This window comes from Balaenoptera acutorostrata, chromosome 2, assembly GCF_949987535.1.
Source record: "Balaenoptera acutorostrata chromosome 2, mBalAcu1.1, whole genome shotgun sequence".
In the NCBI taxonomy this organism is placed as follows: Eukaryota; Metazoa; Chordata; class Mammalia; order Artiodactyla; family Balaenopteridae; genus Balaenoptera; species Balaenoptera acutorostrata.
In genome coordinates this window covers 185,340,520-185,363,824 of record NC_080065.1, presented here as the reverse complement: position 1 = coordinate 185,363,824, position 23,305 = coordinate 185,340,520, and the positions used below count along the sequence as shown (strand labels likewise).

General features: G+C 62.6%; 2 protein-coding genes across 2 annotated transcripts; one reads left to right on the top strand and one right to left on the bottom strand.

Annotated features, from left to right (window-relative positions):
- Window positions 1–3,686: 3,686 nt before the first annotated feature.
- Window positions 3,687–11,033, top strand: PLK5 (polo like kinase 5 (inactive)). The gene is given in 15 exon segments (XM_057541289.1): window positions 3,687–3,871; window positions 4,528–4,641; window positions 4,795–4,911; window positions 5,604–5,733; window positions 5,851–5,938; window positions 6,030–6,125; window positions 6,767–6,965; window positions 7,096–7,222; window positions 7,400–7,476; window positions 7,610–7,694; window positions 7,944–8,021; window positions 8,552–8,664; window positions 8,667–8,708; window positions 9,875–9,985; window positions 10,642–11,033. Coding segments are annotated over 15 exon segments (1,680 nt in total). The 5' UTR covers window positions 3,687–3,754; the 3' UTR covers window positions 10,828–11,033.
- A 3,339-nt stretch (window positions 11,034–14,372) lies between these two features.
- Window positions 14,373–23,205, bottom strand: MEX3D (mex-3 RNA binding family member D). The gene is made up of 2 exons (XM_057541383.1): window positions 22,467–23,205; window positions 14,373–16,598 (listed from the first exon to the last, which is right to left on the bottom strand). Exons 1-2 carry the CDS (start codon window positions 23,077–23,079, stop codon window positions 15,214–15,216), a joined length of 1,998 nt encoding a protein of 665 aa, XP_057397366.1. The 5' UTR covers window positions 23,080–23,205; the 3' UTR covers window positions 14,373–15,213.
- Window positions 23,206–23,305: the final 100 nt, after the last annotated feature.

The following is a 23,305-nucleotide window of genomic DNA, read 5'->3' as shown; positions in this document are numbered from 1 at the left end:
CCAGGGGTCCATGCGCCCCTCGTCCTCCCCCTCCCATCCTCCCCGGCCCCTCACTCCTGCTCTTCAGATCAACTCACGGCACTAAACCCTTGCTTCAGGGTCTGCTTTTGGCAGAGGCTGGACTAAGACAGGGGAGGAGAGACAAGCCGCCCGCGTCAGTCTCCTGCTGGCCTGGACCACATCAGTGAGAGGGAGTGGACAAAGGGGATGCGGGGGGCTCTGAACTGAGTCCTGGGCACCGGGAGGAGGAGGAGCCTCAAAGGAGAACCGAAAAGATGTAACAAGAAAGGTGGGAGAATAGCCTACAGAGAGGTGTCCCAGAAGACACGAGGGGACAGAGCTTCTAGAAGGAGCCAGTGACAGTGGGTGCTGAGAGGCGGGAGAGGCAAGGGCAAGGTTTGTTCCCAGAGGATGGAAGCTCAGGGAACGTGGCACCCAGGTCCCCACAGCCCCAGCTGGGCCAGTCTTGAGGCAGTCATGAGGTGGCCTCCCGCCCGCTCTGCTCACGGGGCCCGTCCCTGGGGACCTGCGAGGTCTGGCCGAGGGCTCCCGAGTACAGACAGGCAGCAGGGAGTCCACTGCGTTTCAAAGTCCAGGAGGCAGGAGGCAAGAGAGGGACCCAGGAGCCGGGCTGAGTCACGCCTGCCCGCCTGCTCCCGCCCCAGTTCTGGAAGGAGGGGGCTGCACCACCGCGGACCCCGCACCCAGCCCGCCCGCCAGCATCCCGAGGGAGGCCTCCCAGGGTCCGGCCCGGGCGCTGTCTCAGCAGCCGCCCCCTCCACCTGCAGCAGGTATTTTGAGCGAGGCTCCCCAGCACTTCTCCTGGGAAATCTGCTGAGTCTGGGGAGTTATCTCAGGTCAGGGAAAGAACAGACTGGAGACAAATCAAGCCTCTGGCCTGGAGCACGGGGGCTCAGGGGACTGCGCGGCCAGGCTGGGGCTCCAGCCCACGACCACCCCGGCCTCCTGAGCCCTGGGCAGGGGTCGGCATGGGAGGGTCAGGCAGCCCCACTGAGTTCCCCCCTCAACGCCTGCCCCTTTGCAAAACGGCGATCTTGTGCTTGCTACACACACTAGGCTTCAGTTTGCTCATCTGTAAAATGGGGGTATTAGTTCCCTAAGCCTGTAGTTTTTTGGGGGGTGGGGAAGCTAAAATGGTTTTCACTTTCTGATTGTGGCAAAATATACAATCACACAAAATTCACCATCTTCACCATTTTTAAGCGCACAGCTCGGTGGCATTAAGCACATTCACACTGTCGTGCAACCATCCCCACCATCCATCTCCTGGAGTTTTCCATCTCCCCAAACTGAAGCTCTGTCCCCATGAAACCCTGACTCCCCACCCCTCCCCCAGCCCCTGGCCCCCACTATCTACTTCCTGTCTCTCTGGATGTGACTCCTCTAGGATCTTCTGTGAGTGGAATGACACACAGTGTGTCCTTCTGTGTCTGGCTTATTTCACTGGGCATGATGTCTTCAAGGTTCATCCACATTGTATCAATTGTCAGAACCTCCTTCCTTTTTAAGGCTGAATAATATTCCACTGTATGGGTGGAGCACGTTTTGTTTATCCCTCATCAGTCGATGGACACCCGGACTGTTTCCACCTTTTGTCTGTTGTGAATAAATCTGCTATGAACATCTAAGGTTTTCCTTTTATTATAAAGTTTTTCCATTCTAGAGTGCTGGGGGAGGGCATCCCTGCTCGAGGGGGCGCAGGCTGGGAATGGGAAGGCTCCCCAGCCCCGTGGAGGAGGTTCAGCCAGGAAAACAGCGGGCTGCCAGGAGATGGGGGCAGAGCTGGTGTCTGCAGAGGGTGTCAGCTGACAGCCCTGCTGTGAGGCACTGGGCCAGGAGCTTTGGATTTCTTTCCCCCAGGAGGCTTCTGGGGGTCCAGTGGGCTCAGCTGCCTACTGCAGCGTGAGGGCTCTTCCTATGCTCCTGCAGCCCCCGGAGGAGAGGCCTGGGGGGCAGTATTGGGGGGGCAGGGGCTCCAGACGCACCAACCTGCACTCCAGGCCAGGTTCGGCCACAGTCTGGTGACTCTGGCTTACATGTCCCTTCCTGAGCCTCAGTTTCCTCATCTATAACATGGGGCTAAGAAGAGCAGCGACCTCTGGGATAAGCCACTGCCTGGAAGGGGTCTGGCTTTCTGACGTTGGCCTCCAGAACCTGCCCAGACCCCCGGCTTTGGTTAATTCTGGGTGATCTCCTCTCCACCGTTTCCTGAGGGCCGGGTGGGTCTGTCTTGGGCACAAATGCTGAACAAATACCCGAATTAGCAGGCAGCAGAGGCGTGCCACTGAGAAGGACCTGGATTCCTGCCTGCCAATGTGGATTCCAGGGCGACGGTGAAGTGACAGCTCAGACCCCCGGGCCCCCCAGCTGCCTTCCTTCTGTCGCACCGCACCTGGTTCTCATTAGCAGAGGACTCGGGCTCCCCCGGCCGCAGCCAGCTGGCCCCCTGCACTGGCCTGGAATCCTTGGCCCCGGTGCTGAGGCCGGCCCCCCGCAAAGGTACCAGAGGATGGCTCCATCCAATGCACTGGGGCCCCCGCAGAGTCCCCCATGCCCTGGGTGCCCCCATTTGACATGCCAGGCAGACATGTGACAACGCAGAAGGTGTTTCCTATCCCTGGTGGCTTGGCTGGGCCGAGCTCCGAAATCTGGTCTCTGGAAAATTCCGAGGCCTGATTCCAGCCCCACGGAGCCCTGCTAACCCCTCCCCATTCATTATGTTATGTAACTTTTGGGGATTAATACCGAGGCATCCAGAGGCAGCTGCCTGGATTCACATCCAGCACTGTCCCTTCCTGGCTGGGTAAGCGACTTAACCTCCCTGGGCCTCAGTGTGTTCATCTGTAAAATGGGGCCAAGGCCAGTTCCTGCATCTCAGAATCGGTGAAAGGGTGACTTGAGACAATACAAGGAAAGAGCTGGGAACTGACTCTGGGGAACAGCTCAGAGATGCTCCCATGGTTCCCGGGGGGGCCTAAGCCTGCCCACTTGTTCTCCATCCCCCTGCCTCTCCTTGGCTGCCCAAGCCAGGAGTCACAACCCCCAGTGTCTGTCCATCAGTACACAAATCCTGCTCCTTCTCACCACTGAGTGTCCATCATATACGCCAGCCTCCCAATCCCAGCAGTGCCCCTCTGGGCTTCACTCCCCTCCCCACCTCCCTGAATCCTGCTGTGGCGCCCTAGTGCCAAGATGATCAAGCCCCGTGCCTTGTCATATGGGGCCCGGGGACCCACCTGCCAGGAGGACCCACAGTCACACGTATTCAGGACGACTAGACTCAGACCTCAAGCGCACTCTGGGGAGAGCCCTGCCAAGCCCTCCCTCCCACCCACCCTTCCCCTCGAGGCCTCGAGAGAATGAGACAATCCCTCTGACCTCAGTCTCCTGCTCAGAGAAATGGGCGTGTTGACAGTTCACAGCTTGGCGGGAGGCGCAGGACTGGAGGAGCAAGCGAGCTGAGCGCGCGCGGGACTGGCGCTGGGCTGGCGTGCAAGGTGCCAGCGCCGCTCTGCTCCCTGGAACTCCCGCCAGCCCCGCGTCCCCGCACGCCCAAGCGCCCCCACGCGCCCGCCCCCTCCCGCGCTGGCCGCCCCGAGCGTCTGGACTCCACCCCTCCCCCCTCGGCCAATAAGAAGCGTCCAGGCAGCGCGCGGCCCCCAGAGCAGCGCCGCGCGCGGTGGTCCCGGCCGAGGCTGCGCTAGTGCGCCCGCCCGCCAGGCTCCCGGGAGGGATGGAGCCCGAGCCGCGGCGGCGGCGGCGGCGGCACAGTTGCCGCCCGCTGGTCTCCGTCTTCCTGCGCGACCCGAGCTCGGGGCGCGTGTACAGGCGCGGGAAGCTGATCGGCAAGGTGGGGACCCCGGCACCCCCAGTCCGCTGGCGAGGGGGACGGGCCGGGCAGGGGTCCCGGCGGGGCGGGGCGCGTGCGCGCGATCGCAACCGCAAACGAGCCAGCGTGCGCCCCGACTTTTGTCTCTGCGTGTGTCGCGTGTCCACGCGAGTTTGGGGCTGGCGTGGGTGGACGCCCGGGTCTGCGATGTACCCGCTGTTCTGCGTGCATCGTGTGGCGGGAACCGGTGTTGGGCACGTTGTGCTGTGTTGTGGGTTGTGTGTCTAGGGTGTGGGTGTGCACCCGAGTGTTCTGCGACTTGGAGCCTTGGTGCGGACCCAGACTCTGTTGTGTTGTCCCTGTGCGTGTGTGTCTGAATGTGTCATAGGTCTCTGCTTTCTGTGTTCGGGCGTTGTACCGTGTGTCCGGGTACTGTATTAGGGTCCGTGGGCTCTATATATCCAGGTGTGGATGTGTCTGTGTGTCTGAGTGTATGTGTCCCTGTGCCTTCGTGTACTTCTGTGTGTTGTGTTGCCTTGGGTATCCAGGTATGAGGATGTGAGCTATGCATCCATGCGTCTCAGGGGTGTGTGTGTGTGCGTGTCTGTGTGTGAAGAGGCCTGGCCATCTGTCCCCACACCTGTGTGCCCTGAGCTCGTGAGTCGCCTGCCCCGCAGGGCGCCTTCAGCCGCTGCTACAAGCTGACCGACATGTCCACCAGCTCCGTGTTTGCGCTCAAAGTGGTGCCTCATGGTGGTGGCGGGGCTGGACGGCTGTGCCCCAGCGACAAGGTACGCTCTGCGCATCAGTGCCCAGGGGCCCTGTGACCAAATCGGGTCCGCAGAGACGTCCCTGCTCTGGGGGTGGGGAGCACGCCCGTGGGGGCATGGGTACCTCGGGTATGGGCACCTGCCGGGTGTGTACACGTGGGACCCCGCCCGCAGGTGGAGAGCGAGATCGCCCTGCACAGCTGCCTGCGACATCGCAACATCGTGGCCTTCCACGGACACTTTGCTGACCGTGACCACGTGTACATGGTGTTGGAATACTGCAGCCGCCAGGTACCCAGGGGGCGGGGCCTAGAGGGAGCCATGCCCCCTCCCGCCCCCAGTCTTCTGTGCTCATCTGTGTCCCCCCCCATGTCTGTCTCTCCTTACCTGTTTCTACCTGTGACCACACTAGGCCCACCTGTGCTCACCCTTAATGCGCTTGTGCCCACCTGCCCACCCAGAGGCTCTCTTGACTCACCTCGGCACACCTATGCCCACCTGTGCCCCTCCTGCCCTCAGCCAGGCCCCACCTGCCCACACCTGGCCTCACCTGGGCAGTCCTGTCCCCCTTCCCCAGGCCCGGGGCCCTTGGGGCCACTCACATGGTGCAGCCCAGAGCCCAGATGTCCGACAGGCAGCAATGCCTGTTCCTGAACCCACTTGGACTTAGTTGCACCTTCATAGACCCCTTGAACTCCCTGAGCCCACTTAAGTACACCTGAGCTCTCCTTTGCCCAGCATGTACCCACCTTGGGTTCGTCTCTTGCCGAAAAGCTCACTGTGGCCCCCTCGGCCCATCTGAACTCCTATGTTCCTCCTGGGGCTCAGAGCTCACCTCTGCCTGTCCCACAATCAGCCACATCCACCTGGGCCCAGCTGAATTTACCTTTGCCTTCTTGGGTCCCTGGAACTCACTGTGCCGCCTAACCTGAGCTCACCTGTGTCTCCTCGGCGCTGGCGCTGCACCTGCCGGTCCCCTGCAGTCACTGGCCCACGTGCTGGAGGCGCGGCAGACGCTGACAGAGCCTGAGGTGCGTTACTACCTGCGGGGCCTGGTCAGCGGCCTGCGCTACCTGCACCAGAGGCGCATCGTCCACCGGGACCTGAAGCTCAGTGAGGGCGGGGAAGGGGTCGCGGGGGCGTGGCGGGGGCGTGGCGAGGGCGGGGATTCCACCCCTCACGCCGTGCTCCTCCCCCTCCCATCCCCCACCCCGCACCCTGCCCCGGCAGGTAACTTCTTCCTGAACAAGAACATGGAAGTGAAGATCGGAGACCTGGGGCTGGCCACCAGGGTGGGCCCAGGAGGCCGCTGCCACAGGTGACCGGGAGGCTCCGAGCGGGCTCTCTGGGTGGGCGAGGGTGGGCCGGCTCTGGCCCCAGCCTTCCTGAGCCCCCGTTATGCCCCCCAGAGTGCTCTGTGGGACCCCAAACTTCCTGGCCCCGGAGGTCGTGTCCAGAAACGGGCACTCCTGCCAGTCGGACATCTGGGCTCTGGGCTGCGTCATGTGAGTGGCCCCAGAAGCCCCGGGCCTGGGGAAGGGGGGCAGGACTGCCCAGCTGGGGCCAGGTGTGGGCAGGTGGGAGCGGGCACCGGCAGGTAAGGACAGGTGTAGGCATGTACAGGGGAAGTTGAGTGGGGGCACAGGCAGGTATGAGCAAACACAGGACCAGTGTGTGCAGCTGGGGGGTAGGCAGGAGCACACACCTGCCATCATCTGAGCATGCAGGTATGAATAGGGCATATGGCGGGATGATAGTTTTGAGTGTGCACAGAGGTGTGGACAGGTGTGTGCAGGTGGCAGGTACACAGGCAGATGAGGGCATATGTACAGGTATGAGGCATATGCAGGAGTTGAACAGGTGTGAGCATGCATAAACTAAAACTGGAAAGGTATATGCAGGTGTGTCCAGGTATAACCCAGGAGCAGGCAGGTGTACAGACAGATGCTGGTGTCTCCTGAGCAGACAGGAATGGCCAGGTGGGAGCAGATGTAGGGCAGCTATGAGAAAGTGGATGTGACATGGGTATGGAGTCAGGAAGTGTGGGAAGGTGTGGCAAGGTGTGCACAGGTAGGTGTGAGCCAACCCTAGATGCCCAGGACAGGTGCAAGCAGGCACCCAGGTTCCTGCCCCCGACCCGGCCCAGGTACATGGTGCTGACTGGCGCCCCTCCCTTCGTGGCGGCACCCTTGTCGGAGATGTACCAGAACATCCGAGACGGCCGCTACCCCGAGCCTGCACATCTGTCCCCCAATGCACGCCGCCTCATCGCCCGCCTGCTGGCACCCAACCCGGCCGAGCGGCCCAGCCTGGACCACCTGCTGCAGGATGACTTTTTCACGCAGGTGTGGGGTGTCAGCGGGTCGGGGCTGCCCTTCTCTGGGGCATCTCAGCAGACCCAGGTGTGGGCCAGGACCCCCAGCTAGCCCAGGTACTCAGGAGCGGCGTGCTGACGCCTAGCTCTCCACTCCGAAGGGCTTCACCCCGGACCGGCTGCCGCCCCACTCCTGCCACAGCCTGCCCATCTTCTCCATCCCCCAGCCTCTGGGCAGACTCTTCTGGAAGGTGGGCCGGCTGCTGCTGCCCCAGCGCCGGAGGCCTTGTGAGTACTGCCCCGCCCCCTCACCTGCTCCTACCTGCGCCCCGCATCTCACACACCTGTCCTCCTCCCTACCTGCTCTGAAACGTCACCTCGGCAGAGGCGGATGTCGGTGGCAGAGGTCCCGCCCTGCATGGGGTCAGGCTCTGCCCCCCCCTCCAATCCTCGTGCCTCCTGCAGGCCCCTTCACTCCTAAGGAGGCCTCAGGTCCAGGAGAAGATGGCCCTGACCCTGACTCCACGGAGTGGGGTAGTGAGGTGAGGGCATGGGGAGGGGGGCATGGCGGGGAAGGTGGAGGGCATCCTCACAGGGAGGCTGGGCAAAGGGAGAAGCCAGGGGGTCTTCATGGGGGGAGGCCAGAGCCCCCAACCCCTGCTGCTCCCTCCCCAGGCCTCCCTGTCAGAGGGAGGGGTTCCGTGCCCCCGGCGCCCTGTCCGCCTGCTCAGCCAGGGGACCCTTGGGAGTGACACGGCGGGTGAGCAGACTCTCCATCCTAGGTGGGAGCTGTGGGCAGGAGTGAGGGTCGAAAAGCGGGGGGCAAAGATCCTGCCTTGCCAGGATCACGTCCCCTCTCCCGGCCTCAATTTTCCCACCTGTGAAATGAGAATGATGTCTGGAATCCTTCTGGGGTGAAAATAGGACTTTCCCGGATGTGGGAGTTTGGGGCGGGGCTGGTTGGAGGGGCCCTGGCCTGTCTGTCCCCCACAGAGATCTGTCTCCTCAGGGCCCCAGGGGAGCCCGAGGCAGGAGGTGGAGGCAGCCATCAGGAGCCTGCAGCTTTGCCTGGACTCTGGCGCCCCAGGTAGGAGCAGCACAAGTAGCTGGAGATTGTATTACAGAGTTCCAGCTTCTCCTGTGGCCCAGCTTCCTGGGCCACTGGATTTTCCCAGGGTTTCCATTATTGCCCTTTTTCTCTTCTGCGATCCAATCTAGGATCCCACGTGGCCTTGAGCAATTTTTATTTTTTAATACAAAAAATGTTTAATGAAATCAAGCAAAGCCCTACAGTGTTTTGGACCTTACAAGCATTTCAGATTTACTCATTTCCAGAGGCAGCTGTGATCCCAGGGTCCCCCAGTCCTCCCCGCTCAAGGCAAGAGTTGGTTGTTTTTTTTTTTTTTTTGGCCACATGTGAGATCTTTGTTCCCCAACCACGGATCGAACCCGTGCCCCCTGCAGTGGAAGCACGGAGTCTTACCCACTGGACCGCCAGGGAAGTCCCAAGAGTTGGTTTTCTATTCTTTGGACTTTATTCTCCATCTCCTGTGCCTCTGCCGTCCTTCCGCCCGCCCCTCCCAGGACCCCTGCTCACTTCATTTCATCCTGTGCCAGCCATGCAGGATCCCCCAGGAGAGCAGCGGCCCATCCTCTGGGCCCCCAAGTGGGTGGATTATTCCAGCAAGTACGGCTTCGGCTACCAATTGTCAGACGGGGGCAGTGGTGTCCTGCTTCGGGATGGCACCCACATGGCCCTGCGCCCCGCAGGGGGGTAAGTTGTGGAGTTCCTATCCCCCTGGGAGGCCAGGCCCTCCTCCCTGCCTTTCTTCATTCACTCCTCACAGATTTATTAAACATCTACTGTGCACACCTACAGGCGCTTACTGCCTGCTGGGGGAGAACAATGCTAAACAAATGAATTACTAAGTTGATTTCAGGTGGCAGTTTTCTGAAGGAAATGAAGCGGGTGAGGTGACAGATTGGGGAAGTGGAGACGACTCTCAACAGAGTGGTTGTGGAAGGAGGGGCTTTCTGAAGAAGTGACGCTCAGGCGAGACAGGAATGATGAGAAAGAGTCCGTCAGGAACAGCCTCCGAGGCATAGCGAACAGCATGTGCAAAGTCCCCGAGATGGGACTGAGCGTGGTGGGTTTGAGGAATGGCAGGGAGAGGGGGAGGACATGAAGTCACAGAGCCTCACAGGCCACTGTTGGGGTTGGGGCGGGAAGGAAGGGTCAGACTCACACTTTTTTTTTTTTTAATTTATTTAATTAATTTATTTATTTTTGGCTGCGTTGGGTCTTCATTGCTGCGCACGGGCTTTCTCTAGTTGCGGCGAGCGGGGGCTACTCTTCGTTGCGGTGCGCGGGCTTCTCATGGCGGTGGCTTCTCTTGTTGCGGAGCACGGGCTCTAGGCAGGTGGGCTTCAGTAGTTGTGGCGCACGGGCTCAGTAGTTGTGGCTCGCGGGCTCTAGAGCGCAGGCTCAGTAGGTGTGGCGGCCCGTCAGGATCTCAGCGTGGACAGGCCGAGTCCGTGGCTCCAGGGGTCTGGAGTTCAGGGGAGGGGCTGGGGCTGGATGGACAGAGAAGGCTGGTCCGTGCAGAGCTGGTTTCGCATCATGGTCCAAGAGACGTGGCTGCGTGAGAAGGCGTCCTTGGGTGTGAGGTGCCCGGGACGGAGGTCCTGACAGCTGGCACCGCCCTGTGCAACCCCCCACCCCCATCAGCCAAGTCATCTACATGCCCGAGCGGGGAAAGCTGGAGACGTTCGCCCTGAGGGATGTGCCCAGCCTGCTGGGCGCCAAGCTGGCCGTCCTTCGGCTCTTTGCCCGATACATGCAGCGGCGGCTGCGAGAGGTGAGGGCTGGGTGGGGCTGGGGGGTGTGCCAGGCGGTGGGAGCCCTCGGCCCTGAGGCCCCGTGGCTGGGTCTGTCCACAGGAGGGGGGCCTGTCCACAGCCACCTGGCCGGCAGCCCCCAGCCTCTGCCTGCTGCGCTTCCTGGTGTCCGAGCGGGCCGCGCTCCTGCTCTTCAGTGACGGGACGGTGCAGGTGAGTGAGGGTCCCCCCCCCAAGCAGGCCTGTTACATTGCACGCTGCTGGGGGGAGCCCCAGGAAAATCGGAAATAAAATGTGTCGGGATGACAGCAAAATGTCCCTTAGGGTCATCGTCCTGTGTGTTTACCTGTAGCAGCTGTCGAAATGTCATTTTGTTGCAGAATCATTTTTAGGTTTTCCTGCGCCGTCCTGGCAATCCCTGGGACATCATAGCCAGTCCTAAAACAGATTTCAAACGCATTAGGATACGATACTCATTATTTTTAAAAATTAGTATGATTTTATTTTATAGTAAAAATCCCCTCTCTGTTCAGACCAGAGTACCCCGGCCTGGGCCGGGTCTTAGAGAGGATTGTCTTCAAATGGCCCTGCCCAGCAGCTGTGGAAGCTGGTACCCATGAGGAGCTGCTGTTCCCCAGGGCACAGGCTTAAGAGTAGGAGTTCTCACTGGGCGGCTCTGGGCGGGGGAGTCCCATCTGAGCCTCAGTTTCCCTGTCTGTGTGGCAGAGCCCTGGGCTCCTGACCCTGAGTTCCTATGGGTGGGGCAGCCACTGAGACTCAGATCAGGGGGACCTCAGTCTCCTATCCACTTGTCCTCCGAGGGCCAGGGCCCCTTCTCCCCTCGGACCCAGATCCTCCCGCCTTGGTAGGTCAGCTGCAGCGGAGGCCAGGCTCAACTCGTGCTGAGTGGTGGGTGTGAAGAGCTGCGGCTCACGGTCTGGGAACAGGGCCAGCCTGGCACCTCCTACCCGCTGGGCGTCCTGCGGAGCCACGGCTGTGCTCCGGCTGCCCGCCAGCACCTTCAGCATGCCATCCACATGCTTCAGAACATCTAGCTTCCCTGAGGGTCAAGGTGGACCTCTGCATGTTGATGCCCAGGACCCAGGCTCCATTTCTGTCCCTCTTGCTCTCCCAGAGGTGTCGTCCTTGGGGACAGCTTGGGGAGCATCTAGGGGGTATAGGAGGTGGGGGTCCTTGCCTCGTGGCATGACTGTTCAACCCAGACTTGCGTTTGGATTTGTTCTTTTTTCATTAAAGTAAAGTTGACTCTGAAGCCTGCCGTCGGCCTCTCTTTGGGGGAATTTGAGGAGCTTTGGCAAGGGGGCACCATGATCTGAGCCCCCTGCTCTTTGTGGCAGAGACAGGCCAGATTTTCACCAACACAGAAATTCTTACTAGAGTGGGGTTCTGCCATGACCAAAAATCTAAAATATGGAACATTCGCTCAACTGCTGGGCAGTGAGGACACAGTTGTTGGAGGCTGGGAAGATGGTGACCCATGTCATGCCCGGACAAGACACTGGACCAGGGTCACCTTGATGTGCTGGACCTGTGAACCAAGAGAGCCAATTGCCAAGGGGGACGAGAGCTTGCACTCAGGACACTGGCCAGGCCTTGGCGTGAGGGAGCTGGGCGCCCAGGACACTTGACTTGCTTCCCCTCCTCCCCACTCCCCGGAAATGCTTTCCAGCTCCCTGACTGAGAATGTGGTCCCTGTGGGTGGTTGTGAGTTTCAGTTATTCCAACTCACAGTGGCTGAAACAAAGAAGAAGAGCTTATTGGTGCCTATAACTGAGAGGTTGGGACACATGACCTTCGGGCAGGGCTGCATCCAGGGCCTCAAACGGCAAGGTCAGGAATTCACCCTGGCCTGGCCATCTCTCTTCCGGAGGGCTGCAGGGTCTCTGGCCTCACACTTACAATATTCACAGCCCTGTACCCAGCAGTAAGCAGACTCCTCAGGTGTTTCTGGAAAGTCCTGGGACAGCACTTCCTCAGACCAGCATAGGTGACAGCCCTGCCCATGGTTGGGGGACCACCCCGTTAACCACTGCATCTTCAGAAACCCCTCCAGGGGGCTGGCTTTGGCTGGTCTGGATTTGGGCTTCTGCCCTGGGCCTGACCCTCCCCTGGTGGGTCCTTCAGCCACCCAATCTCCACGATCCCCTGCCAAGCTCCTGGGCACCTGGGCCCTTTGGGGCCCTTCTCTCCTCTTATTTCAGGAGCAAACTGACAAGCCCACTCCCTGCAACTCCCCAGAGGCCCCTCAATTCCTTACAGACACCAGGCCAACACCCCTTCTGCCCACCCCTGTCAGGACCCTCGCTCAGGCTCCAGGTCCCACCTCCCTCCCGAGGACGCACACCCACCACCATAGACCCCTTGGCTGGGGGTGGGGGGCGGCCACAGCTCTTCCTCTTGCTCTGGGGGCCAAACTGCAGGGGGGTGGTCTTCATGCCCCAAGTCCCTGCTGCCTCCATAACCCTCTATGGCCTGACTTTGCTCCAGGTCACCTGGGGCCACTGGCGCCACAACTACTCCGCCGCTGAAGTGTGGGCCGGCCCCGGGTTAAGCATTGCCCTCCCACCCACCCACCCATACTGGTTTCCCGAAGCGCTGTAACAAATTACCACAAAGTAATAGGTATTTGTTCTCCACGTTCTGGAGACCAGAAGTCGGAGATCAAGGTGTGGCAGGGGCGCGATCCCTCTGAAGGCTGCAGGGCAGGCGGGGGAGGGGGGATTCTTCCCGCCTCTTCCAGCTTGTGGGGGCCCCAGGCATCCCTGGGCTTGTGGCTGCATCACCCCCGCCTCTGCCTCTGTCTTCACACAGCTTCACCCTGTGTGTCTGAGTCTCCTCCTCCGTCTCTTATAAGGACATTAGATTTAGGGCCACCCTAATTCAGGATTATCTCATCTCAAGATTCTTAATTATATCTGCAAAGACCCTTTTTAAAAAAATAAATTTATTTATCTATTTAATTTATTTTTGGCTGTGTTGGGTCTTCGTTGCTGAGCACGGGCTTTCTCTAGTTGCAGCGAGTGGGAGCAGCTCTTCGTTGTGGTGTGCGGGCTTCTCATTGCAGTGGCTTCTCTTGTTGCAGAGCACGGGCTCTAGGTGCGTGGGCTTCAGTAGTTGTGGCACGCGGGCTCAGTACTTGTGGCTCACAGGCTCTAGAGCACAGGCTCAGTATTTGTGGCGCACGGGCTTAGTTGCTCCGTGGCATGTGGGATCTTGCGGACCAGGGCTCGAACCCATGTCCCCTGCACTGGCAGGCGGATTTTTAACCACTGCGCCACCAGGGAAGTCCCTGCAAATACCCTTTTGTAAGCTCCCATCCTCAGGTTCCAGGGGTGTATCTTTTGGGGGCCACGAATCAATGCACTCCACCCCCTGAGCCTCATCAGAGCTGGTTGCGTTGACCTAGGTGTATCCCCCTTTTTTTTTTTTTGAGCCACACTGTGTGGCATGTGCGATCTCAGTTCCCCGACCAGGGATCAAACCCGTGCCCCTGCAGTGGAAGCATGGAGTCCCAACCACTGGGCCACCAGGGAAGTCCCAGGTGTATGCCTATTTTACAGATGGGGAAATTCCAGCAGGGCTGGGCTGGAACCCTGGGTGTATGTGGCCCTTCCTGAGACCCACCTGTGGCCCTGCAGCCTGGGGCTACTACTCTCAGTTGGAGAATCTGATGTGGCCGTCACTCGCTCATGGGGTGCCCTGTCCATCTCTGGCTACTTCCTCTCCATCCCTGTTGCCCCATCAGACGCTCCTGTCATCCCAAGCCCCTGGCCTCCTCCTGGAAGCCCTCCACTCTGCTCTGCTATGCCTTCCTAGCTTTCCTAGTGGCTTGTGTCCCCCAGACCCCTCATTGCCCATTCCTCAAGCCAGCAGCCTGTGGTCACCTGGCCCCTGGGCGTCTCCCTGTCACAGTCCTGGGCCCCCCCCGTCACCACACTCCATCCTCCACACACTCCAGAGCTTCCTTCCCCGCCTTTGGAACTTTTGTGGCAACTGCCAGCTGACTACGGTGCAACCCATGGTCCCCCAGTCCTCGACTCCAGGCCAATCCCGATCCTGAAGAAATGTGTCCAGCAGCCCCACAGGCCTTGGTCCTCTGCTCCCAACTAGGTGACAGGGGGACAACACCTGTGGCTCATCACTCAGATGTGCTTCGGGGACTGGGAGGTGTTAGGAGCCATCCTGGGAGGAAGGTTTGCAGACCTCAGTTTCCCCGTCTGTACAATGTCAGGTGGAGCCCGTCCTACTGGGGATGGGGTCCCACACACACCACGGAGGTGGGCTGATGCCCTAGGAAGCGACCATCTGGCACCACCCCCTCCACGTGGGTCATAGCCGCCCCCATGGCTGGTTGTCCCCTGGGATGTCAGGTCCTGAGCCTCAGGAAAAGGGGACCTGTCTGGACCACCTTTCAGTGTAGCCCCGATGCTGACAGCACCTGGCTTGTGGAAAAGCCTGGAACTGGGGTATCCTGAGCCCTAACTCTTGTATCTGGAAGACTAGGGGGGGAGGGGCTGGATCTGAGCCCTCCACCCCCACCCCTCCCCCATGCCCACCAACCCCACACCAGGCCAAGGGCTCACGTGTAGTAAAAAGACTTTATTAAGAAGGCTTTGAAGTCAAAAAATAAAACTCTTGATACAATTTTCTGAACCCTTAGGTCAGCTCAGCAAATATATAATCAGTAATTTAGCTGTGTAAGATTAAAGGTCCGTTACTTTATTTAAAATAAAATATATTTTAGTTTTCTTAAAATTTATTCCATAAAGTACATATTTCCCTATAAATTCCCTACATATACACAAGAGGTAAAAAGTAAAAGTTTAAAAAAACAAAAAAATTAAAAAACGGTCAACAGAAACCACAGCAGAAAGGGATTAATAATTAAAAAAAAAAAAAAAAAGAAAGTTCTGGACGCCCCCTCCCCCCGCCCCCCTCCAGCCTGCGCGCGGCTTACATACTAAAGGGTAACCAGTTGGCCCCAAAAAGGGAGCCGTCCTCCTGGAAGTTTCTGCAGAGGTTGAGGCCGTGGGAAAACAAACACTTTCAAATCGATATCAGCTACGTACAAAAGGACAACCGGGAGAGTTGTAAAAATCGTGGTTTTTTTTCCTTAAAAAGATCACCCTGGGGAGGGGGGGTGTCTTAAATAAAAAGTGCAAGCAGGCCTTTTCTCTCTGGTTTATTTTAACCTGTCGACTCAATACTGTCATTTGTTAAGAACTGAGGTGTCGCTGGGCCGCCGGGTCGCCGTCTCCACGCTTGGGACCGGAGTTAAAGCTCGTCTGTAAACACTGGCCACGCGGCCCGCTGCCCGCCGCTCCCCGCCCCCACCCTCCCCTTCCTCCCCACCCGGCCCTGCGCACCCACCCCGCGTCCGTGGACGGCCCTGGGGGCCGCGGGCGCGGCGAGGTGACCGGCTAAGAAAAGATATGAATGGCCTGGGTGGCAGGCGTGCGGCAGGCCGGGCACTCGGGCTCGCTCTTGCCGCAGATGCGGACGGCGCAGTCCATGCAGAAGAGGTTGTGGCCGCAGGGCACCAGCGCGGCCATCACCTCGCCCTCAGCACACACAACGCACTCCCGCGCCAGGGCCGCGGAGGCGGGGGCGTTGGGGGCCGGGGCCGCCTGGGGCTTGCGGGCGCTCTCTGAGGCGCTCGAGTCCAGCGCGGAGCACGAGGAGGCCGAGGAGCTGCTGGGCAGCGAGGTGGCCGTGGAGAAGCTGGCGCTGCTCGAGAAGGACGCCAGGGAGCCCTGCGGGGGCCGCCAGGGCAGGGCGCCCACCGGGTCGGGCGCAGCGCGGCGGGCCAGAGAGAGCTCCAGGCTCAGGCCGCCGGGCTCGGGCAGCGTGGGCGAGTGGCGCGGTGTGCCGGCCCCGCTGCTGCGTCGGGCGCCCGGGGCGGGCGGTGCGGGGGCCCCGTTGACCGCCGCGCAGCCGCTGAAGGCGGGCAGGGGCGGGGCCCGCTCAAAGGGCGCCCAGATGGTGGCCGCGGTGGGCACGGTCAGGTCCAGCGCCAGGAAGTCGAAGCCGAAGTCGCAGTCCTCCGGGGCGGGTGGCCCCGCGGGGGCCCCCGGACCGTCCCCACCGAAGGTGAAGCCTCCGTTGCCCGAGGCGCCGTAGGGGCTGGTGGGGTCCGCGTCCGGCACCGGCACCGGCATGGTCGGCCCCCCTCGGCCGCCCGCGTAGAAGGCCTCGGGGCCCCCCGGGGTGGCCAGAGCAGCGTCCCCCCGGAGGCCGGCTGTGGGCGCGGGGGGCCGGCGGCCCGGGTTGGGAGCCTTGGCCCAGAGGCCCGCAGCTGCCCCGAGCAGGTCCAGGCAGACGTCGGTGCCGTTGGAGTGGAAGTCGCTGTCGGGGCCGGTGTCGGTGAAGGCGCCCGTACGCAGCGTGATGTGGGCCTCGATCTCCTCGCGCGCCCGGTCCACGTTCTCGGGCATGCCCGTCACAGCGAACACCGGCTCCTTGTCGCGCCCGGGCGTCACGATGTACGTGTGCGTCCGTTGCTGGATGCGCTTGATGGTGGCGCCCTTGGGGCCCACCACCAGACCCACCACGCGGTAGGGCACGCGCACCTGGATGGTGGTCTGTCCCGGCAGGTTGGGCGGACCCTGCGCGGTACCGGGCAGCCCGCCGGCCTTGCTGCGCGTGGCGCGGATCACGGAGAAGTGCTCGGCGGCCGACAGGATCTCACGCTTGGCCATCTCCACGTCCTCCTTGCGGCCGGTCACGATAAAGACCGGCTCCTCCCCACGCACCGGCGTCTTGATGTACGTGTTCGTCTTGGCGCGCAGAGCCTTGATCTTGCACCCTGCGGTGGGGGAGGGGGAGACGCAGTGAGGGCAGGGACCCCTCCCCAGGACACCCCTCCTGGGAGGCAGCTGCAGGGGCCAGCCGGTGCGCTGGGTTAGGAGGCCCCACCTTCGGGCTGTGATCTCGGGCACTCGGCGTCCCTCCCTCCAACCTTAGGCCTCAGTGTCCACTCTGGTCCTGCAACCCCCTGCTCTGCTTTGTCCCAAAGGCAAGGAGGGACCCTGTTTTAGGTTGAAAGGTGTCCCCCCCCAAATCCATGTCCATCTGGAATGTCAGAATGTGACCTTATTTGGAAATAAAGTCTTTGCAGATGTCATGTTAGGGTGAGGTCATGCTGGATTAGGGCAGCCCTGAATCCAATGACCGGTGTCACTATAGAGGAGGGACACGTAGAGACACAAGAGAAGATGGCCTTGTGAAGACGGAGCCCAGGGTTGGAGTGAGACGGCCAGAAGCCCACGAACGCCAAGGCCTGTCAGCACCACCAGAAGCCCGGGGAGAGGCCGGAACAGATTCTCCCCTGGAGGGAGCATGGTCCTGCCGACACCCTGATTTCCACCCCGCAGAACTGTGAGGGTTCATTTCTATAGTTTCAAGCCATCCAGTTCATTGTACCAGACCTAGGACACTAATGCAGACCCTCTGATGCCAACTCCCCGACAGGAGGGGAAACTGAGGCTCGGATTGTGGAAATGGCCTACGACTTCTTCCTGACCATGTGACCCTCCCCCAAGAGCAGATCCTGGGTCCCGTATCAGGACACCTCCAAAGGCCCTCAGTGGTTCCAGCCTCTGAGGGGAAGCTTGGGGACACGGCTTTGTGGCTTCACCTTTGCTGCCTGGGCTGGACTGAGGGGCTGACCCTGCGGAAGGGGGCCAAGGTGTCCGTGGGGGAGAGGGTCAGTCGAGAAGGTTCTTTGACTGGGCGCCTCTCCCACCACCTAGGCGGCCCTCCCGAGGTCGACTGGAAGCTGCCCCTGAGACATCTAAACACCAGGTGTGGCCGGCCCGGGGCCCTGACACCCACACCCCCGCCCAGGGGCCTTCTGACATATCTTGAGTCCGGGCCCAGGAGTCTGGGAGGACCCCCCACCCCCAAGTTCTGGGGAGGCCAGAGGGACACAGGGATATTGTTTCAGTGCAAACAGAGGGCGGCATTGAGCGGAATAACAGTGTAGCTAACTTCTCAGCGAGGGAAAATACAAAGTTAGCGGGACGAGCAGTCTGCCTGCAGCCGAGGAAGTCAGAGACACGGGGCCTGGGGGGGGGGGCAGCCTCACTCCCAGCGCAAAGAGGGCAGCAGCCCCCCATCCACGGCTGAATAAAAGCCGGCCAACTTAGTGGGGGTCTGAAACCTCCCAGGGAGACCCTGCTTTCCTCCCATCTCCTGGCCCCGCCTCCTGGCCCCCAGCCCTCCCCTCGGCACGCGGCATCCTCCCCACTGGTGGCTCCGTGGCCTCACCGGCAGCCCCAAAGTCACCCTGACCGGGGCCGCCTCCACTCCTGCCTGGACGGTCTCCTCCCACTCGGCTGGGGAGGCCCCTCCTGCAGTTCCCCTGCGCCTGACCTCTCCCCTCTGTCACGTCCTCCTCCCTGCTGCACCCCACCGTCCTCTCCCTTCTCTGCATCACATCCCAGCCCGGCACCCCCTCTTCCGGGAAGCCCGCCCTGACTATGCTGGGCCAGGCCCCAGCACACACTTCTCAGAGTTTCTCCTCACACCCCAAGTCTGACTTTCTGGACTCCCCGAGGCTGGGGGACTGTGCTGTAAGGGCTGGTGGACTGGGGATTGCCCTGGGCACTCAAGGGACCGTCCCATGCCTCAGTTTCCTCACCTGCCAAAGGAGGGCAGAAACACACCCAGCCTCACAGGTTTGGGGAAGGACCCGACCGGCCACGGACTGGAGAGTGGCCCCAGACCGGTGCCTGTCCTCATGGGGGAGCCTCGGTGGGGAAGGGACCCCTGGGCAGGTCAGGGCTGGGGAAGGACCCTGCAGCTTCCCGCTTGCCGGCCCCCATCCTGCCCTGACCCAGAGAGCAGCCTTGGATGGAGCCCTCAGTGGCCAAGTAGAGCCCAATTAACCATACAGACTTCAGCTGTGACATCCACTATCCCCCAAACCCCACCCACGCTAGGATCCTGAGAGGTGGCAGAGCTTGGGGGGGGGCGGTGGGTGGAACTGCACAAGCCAGGAAACTGGGTCTCCAGGAGTGACCCTGGGGGCTACCGCCAACTGGTCGGTGCAGCAGAAATGCAGCTTCCAGGGCCCTGCCCCAGGATTCCAACTCAGAGAACCAGGGAAGGTGGCTGACTGCCCCAGGCCCCAGCAGGCCCCACCCCGTGGCAGCCGGACCCTCCCCCAGAGGGGCAAGGGCAAAGGTCCCCGTGGGGAGCCTAGATGCAGGCAGCCCTGCTTCCCACTGCTCATGACCCTGTACTGGGGTCCAGGCACCCCTGCACTGGGCACTCAGGGAACCAGGCCACACGGGCTCTGCCCCAAAGGAGCCCATGCGGGTGACCACAGGCCACTTTTATCAAGGGAACCTCAAGGCCGTGTGTGGGGAGCTGAGGGGCCACCCTGGGAAGGAGCCTGCGTGCCAGGGGAGCACTGCTGGCTAAGGGGACAGCAGGGACAGAGTTCCAGCAGGCCAGGGCTGAGACAAATCAGCCTGATATACTGCCGCTCCCAACCCAGCGGAGTGCTGTCCCCAGGGTGAGGCTGAGTCACAGTAGGGTGTCTGGGGGCAAAGCTGGCTCACCTGTGAAACAGGGCCAGGGAAAGCCCCGTGCAGGCACGGAAGGGTGTGACCCGCCACCCAGGGGCCCCGTTCTTCCTACGAGCCCCAGTGGGTAGGTAAGAACATCAAGGCAGGGGCCCCCGACAGGCCTGCAGTGTCCCGCAGGGGTGGGGCCCCGCACAAGGGAGAGCACAGCGAGTGAGGGATGACGGAGGGGACCCTGGCTGGCTGGCAGGTCATTCGCTCCCGGCCGTGAGCCGAGTGTGCTGCAGACCCAGGCCTGGCTCTGAAGACCCAACCCCGGCCACCCCACCCATGGCCATTCTGCCAACTGGGGCAAAGGCAGCAAGGCGGGGGGCGCAGGGGAGGGTCTTGGAAGGAACTGGGCGCCAGCCCCCCCAACATTTGACGACCAGCTGGGGTGACAGGCTCTCCACCGGCCCTTCTGAGTTTCCACTTTTCCTGTTTGTGGAAGGGGGCCACCTCCCCACCACCCCCAACCCAGGAGCTTTGGAAGGTGGAAGGTTCTCTCCTGACTCACCCCTGCTCCCTGCAGGGCAGGAAGAGCCAGGAGACTAGGGTTCATATCTGGGCCCTGCCGACCGGCTCTGGCAGCACCTCCGCTCCTGCAGCCTCTCCCTCCCCGCCTGTGACCTGAGGCTGCAGGATCCTTGCTGGCGGACACCTCGGGGCAGGTTGAGGCTGCCTCTCAGTGGGTCCAGGGCACCTTCTGGGCCCCTCCGCCTCTGGGAGGAGAGAGCAAGGCAGGGGCTATAATCTCCTGCCCTGTGCCCAGAAGGTGCATGGACCCATTTCAGGGCTGAGAAAACCGAGGCTCACAGAGCAGCAAGGGGGTGTCCAGGAAAGGGCGAGCCCGGGTCTGTGGCTCTCGTCAGCATAGGAGGTCGGGCAGGTGAACCCCCTGACCCTGCACTCCGGAGAAGGGGGTGGCCGTGGGCCTGGGGTCAGACAGAAAAGAATAAGTTCAGGGTAGGCCACGCCCCCTGCCCTAGGGACAACAGAGCAGTAAGAAGGGACAGGTTCCATGTCCAGGGACCCACAGGGTGGACGGGGGGTGGGTAACCGGAGGAAGGGCACAGAGTCTCCCAGGCTGTGCTTGAGAACTGGTGGCAGAAGCTGGGAGCCACAGATGCTTCTAGAGTGGGGAGACACAAGGGCTGCTGCAGCTGCCAACCTGTCCTGGCATTCGTGCTCCCCTCCCTGGTGCCCTGCACCCCACTCATGGGGTGGCTACAGTGTGCCGGCCCGGTGCTGGGCTGAGAACCAGCATCTTGCTTGAGAATCCTCACAACAAGGGACGTGCTCTCCCACTGTCACAGAGAGGGGCTCTTGTGCTCAGAGCCACAGGGCCACCCTAGTCTGCAGGAAGAGCTGTCAGGGCCCAGGGACCCCCAGAGCCTGCCTTGCTGTCTGCCATCCGCAGGAACCCAGGCTGATACCCTGGGTACCAGCGGGTACCAGAGGGACACGTGGTACCAGAGGTCAGCGTGGAGCCTGGCGACCCAGCCACCCGACTGCTCAGCATGTAGGCCAGGGATCAGTGCCTCCTGCTCGCGGCCCGCACCCCCGGGGGGCTGACACGCGCAGTCACATGGGACTTGTCCTCAGGCTCCACCACCGCGAGGATCAGTCTCATGACCTCGGGTGACAGCCCCCAGCCTCGGTCTCCACAGGCTCCTGGACACTCAGCAGGGCAGCAGCTGTCTTGTTACAGGTCCCAGTGAGGTTACTGGGGACAGGGGCGGCAGGGGGTGATGTCCTGAATAGGAAGGAGGCAACCGGGTGGCAGAGGGGAAACGTCCGGTCGTGGTCTCGTGGTGCCTGCCGGTAGCCGCAGGGTCCAGAGAACGGTTTACGGGTCCCCCTCCCCCCGGCTCCCATTCCTAAGAGCGGGTCCCCGGGCCCAGCACCACGCCTTGTCCTCCTTGTGTCCACACATGGGGAGGACAAATGAATGACTGAATGTACCTGCGCCCAAAGCCAGAGGGCTTGCCACCCCATGGCCCCACCCACCCGCAACTAGTAGAGAGCGGTGTCCAGGGCATCCCTGTGGTCCTCTGCTCGTGACAGTTAGGGCGACAGGTCACCTTGTGACTCAAGCCCCCCACACCCTTCTCTAGCTCCTGTTACCGAGGATCCAGAGGCAGGGACCCCTAGCCCCACCTCAAGGCCCGCCCAGGCCCCACCCCAAGTTCTAGAACCTGGCTGAGCAGCAGGGAGCCCGGAGGTGCGGGCAGGAAGGCAGGAAAGTTGAGGCTGGTGGGCAGGCAGCTAACAGGGTGGGTGGGTGTGTGCTGGGCCGGGCACTGCCCACCACCCTCCAGCCCGCCCGCCCCGCAGCTCCAGGGCCAATGAGCGGCCGCCGGCCTGATGTCACCCTGCAAATCTCAGCCTGGCTCTCTAACAAAGAGAACAATGGGGCAGCCACAGGGACACTCCGACAATGCCGCTGCGGGACCCGCACACCCTGGGTCTGCTGCTGGCCACCTGGCCAGGGGAGGGCTGTGGGGCCGGACCCCAAAAGCGGCTTTTACAGGGGGGTCCTTGTGCATCCCCCAAATCCTTGACTGGGGGCTGAGAGCCCTGTAGGGATCTTCTCTCATCCCGTCCTGCTCCCCATCCCCAACAGGGTGCCCAGGCTGGCAAGTCTCGATGCACCCTCTTTGTGCCGCCAAACTTCTCTCTTGACACTGCCGGAGCGCCCCCGCCCCCAGCCCCAGCGACCCCCCAAGCCCTAGCGAACCCGCCCCGTGCCAGTTTTGGGTGTGGAGCGGGCACTGCCCAGCCCGGTCCCTTTATCCCCGGGATGCCACCGCTGGCGGCCCAGGGCCCGGGCAGTGAGCTGCACGCAGGGGCCTTTCCCGGCTGCAGACGCCCAGACAAAGGCGGCAGCGGGGCCGGAGCGCCGAGGGGAGGAGCGCGGGCTGCGCCCAACTTTCTCCCGCGGCCAGCGGCAGGACAAAGGCACACAGGCGGCCACCGAGGCCCGAGCCCACGCGGGGCGTGGCCGGGGTCTGGTGTCCAGCCGCGGCCTGGGCTGGGTGGCCCCTCCCGGGGCGAGCCGCGCGGGGACCCCCGGGGAGGCGCCCCCGACGGCGGCCACTCACCCTGGCGACCCACGATCTCGGCGACGTGCTCGGAGCTGGGCACAGGCACGCACTCGGTCATGTTCACGCTCTTCTTGCGGCTGCCGATTACGCTCATCTGCTCGGCCAGCAGCGTCGGGGGACCCAGGGCCGCGGGGTGGGGCGCGAAGCCCGCGAACACGTCGGGCGGCGACGGCCGAGGCGGCGGCGGGGGGCTCACGTCGGGCTCCAGCAGCGGCAGCGGGCCGGGGGCCACGGCCACCCCGGGCGCGCCCGCCTCGGGCCCGTCGGGGGGCGCGGGCTCCGCCGCGGCCCCGCAGTCTGAGCCTCCCGCCGCCGCCACCGCTCCGTCCCTGCCGCCCGCGGCCGCCCCCTCCTCGTCCTGGTCGCCCGCGCCCCCCAGACCGAGCCCCGAGAGCTGGTCCAGGGCCAAGCGCAGCGCGGCGGCCGCGTCGTCGGGCTCGGGTGGCGGCCGGGGCGCGGGCGCGGCCTCCTCGGCGCCCTCGGGCGGCGGCGGCGGCGGCGGCGGCGGCGGCGGCGGGGGGCCCGGGCTGGGGTCCCCGCCGACCGCCGCCCCGGGTCCGCCGCTGCGCTTGCCTCCGCCGCCGTCGGGCTGCCCGGTGGAGCTGGGCATGGCGGCACTAGCGCTCGGGCCCGCGCTCCCGCCTCTCGGCCGCCGGCCGCCCCCGCCGCCGCCGCCCGCGCCGCCGCCCTCCGCCTCTGGGAGCTCGGCCGCCGGCCGCCGGCATCCAGCGGCGGGGCGGGGCGGCGGCGGGGCTGCTCGGGCGCGGGCGGCGGCGGCGCGGCGCGGCTCTGCTTGCTTCTAGGCGGCGGCGGTGGCGGCTCCTCGGCGGCGGCGG

Excerpts from the sequence above, each read along its gene's own strand:
- MEX3D (XM_057541383.1), bottom strand. The coding sequence starts at position 23,079 with ATGCCCAGCTCCACCGGGCAGCCCGACGGCGGCGGAGGCAAGCGCAGC. Across the intron at positions 16,599-22,466 it reads CGAGATCGTGGGTCGCCAGG|GGTGCAAGATCAAGGCTCTG; the intron begins GTGAGTGGCCGC and ends CCCCCACCGCAG.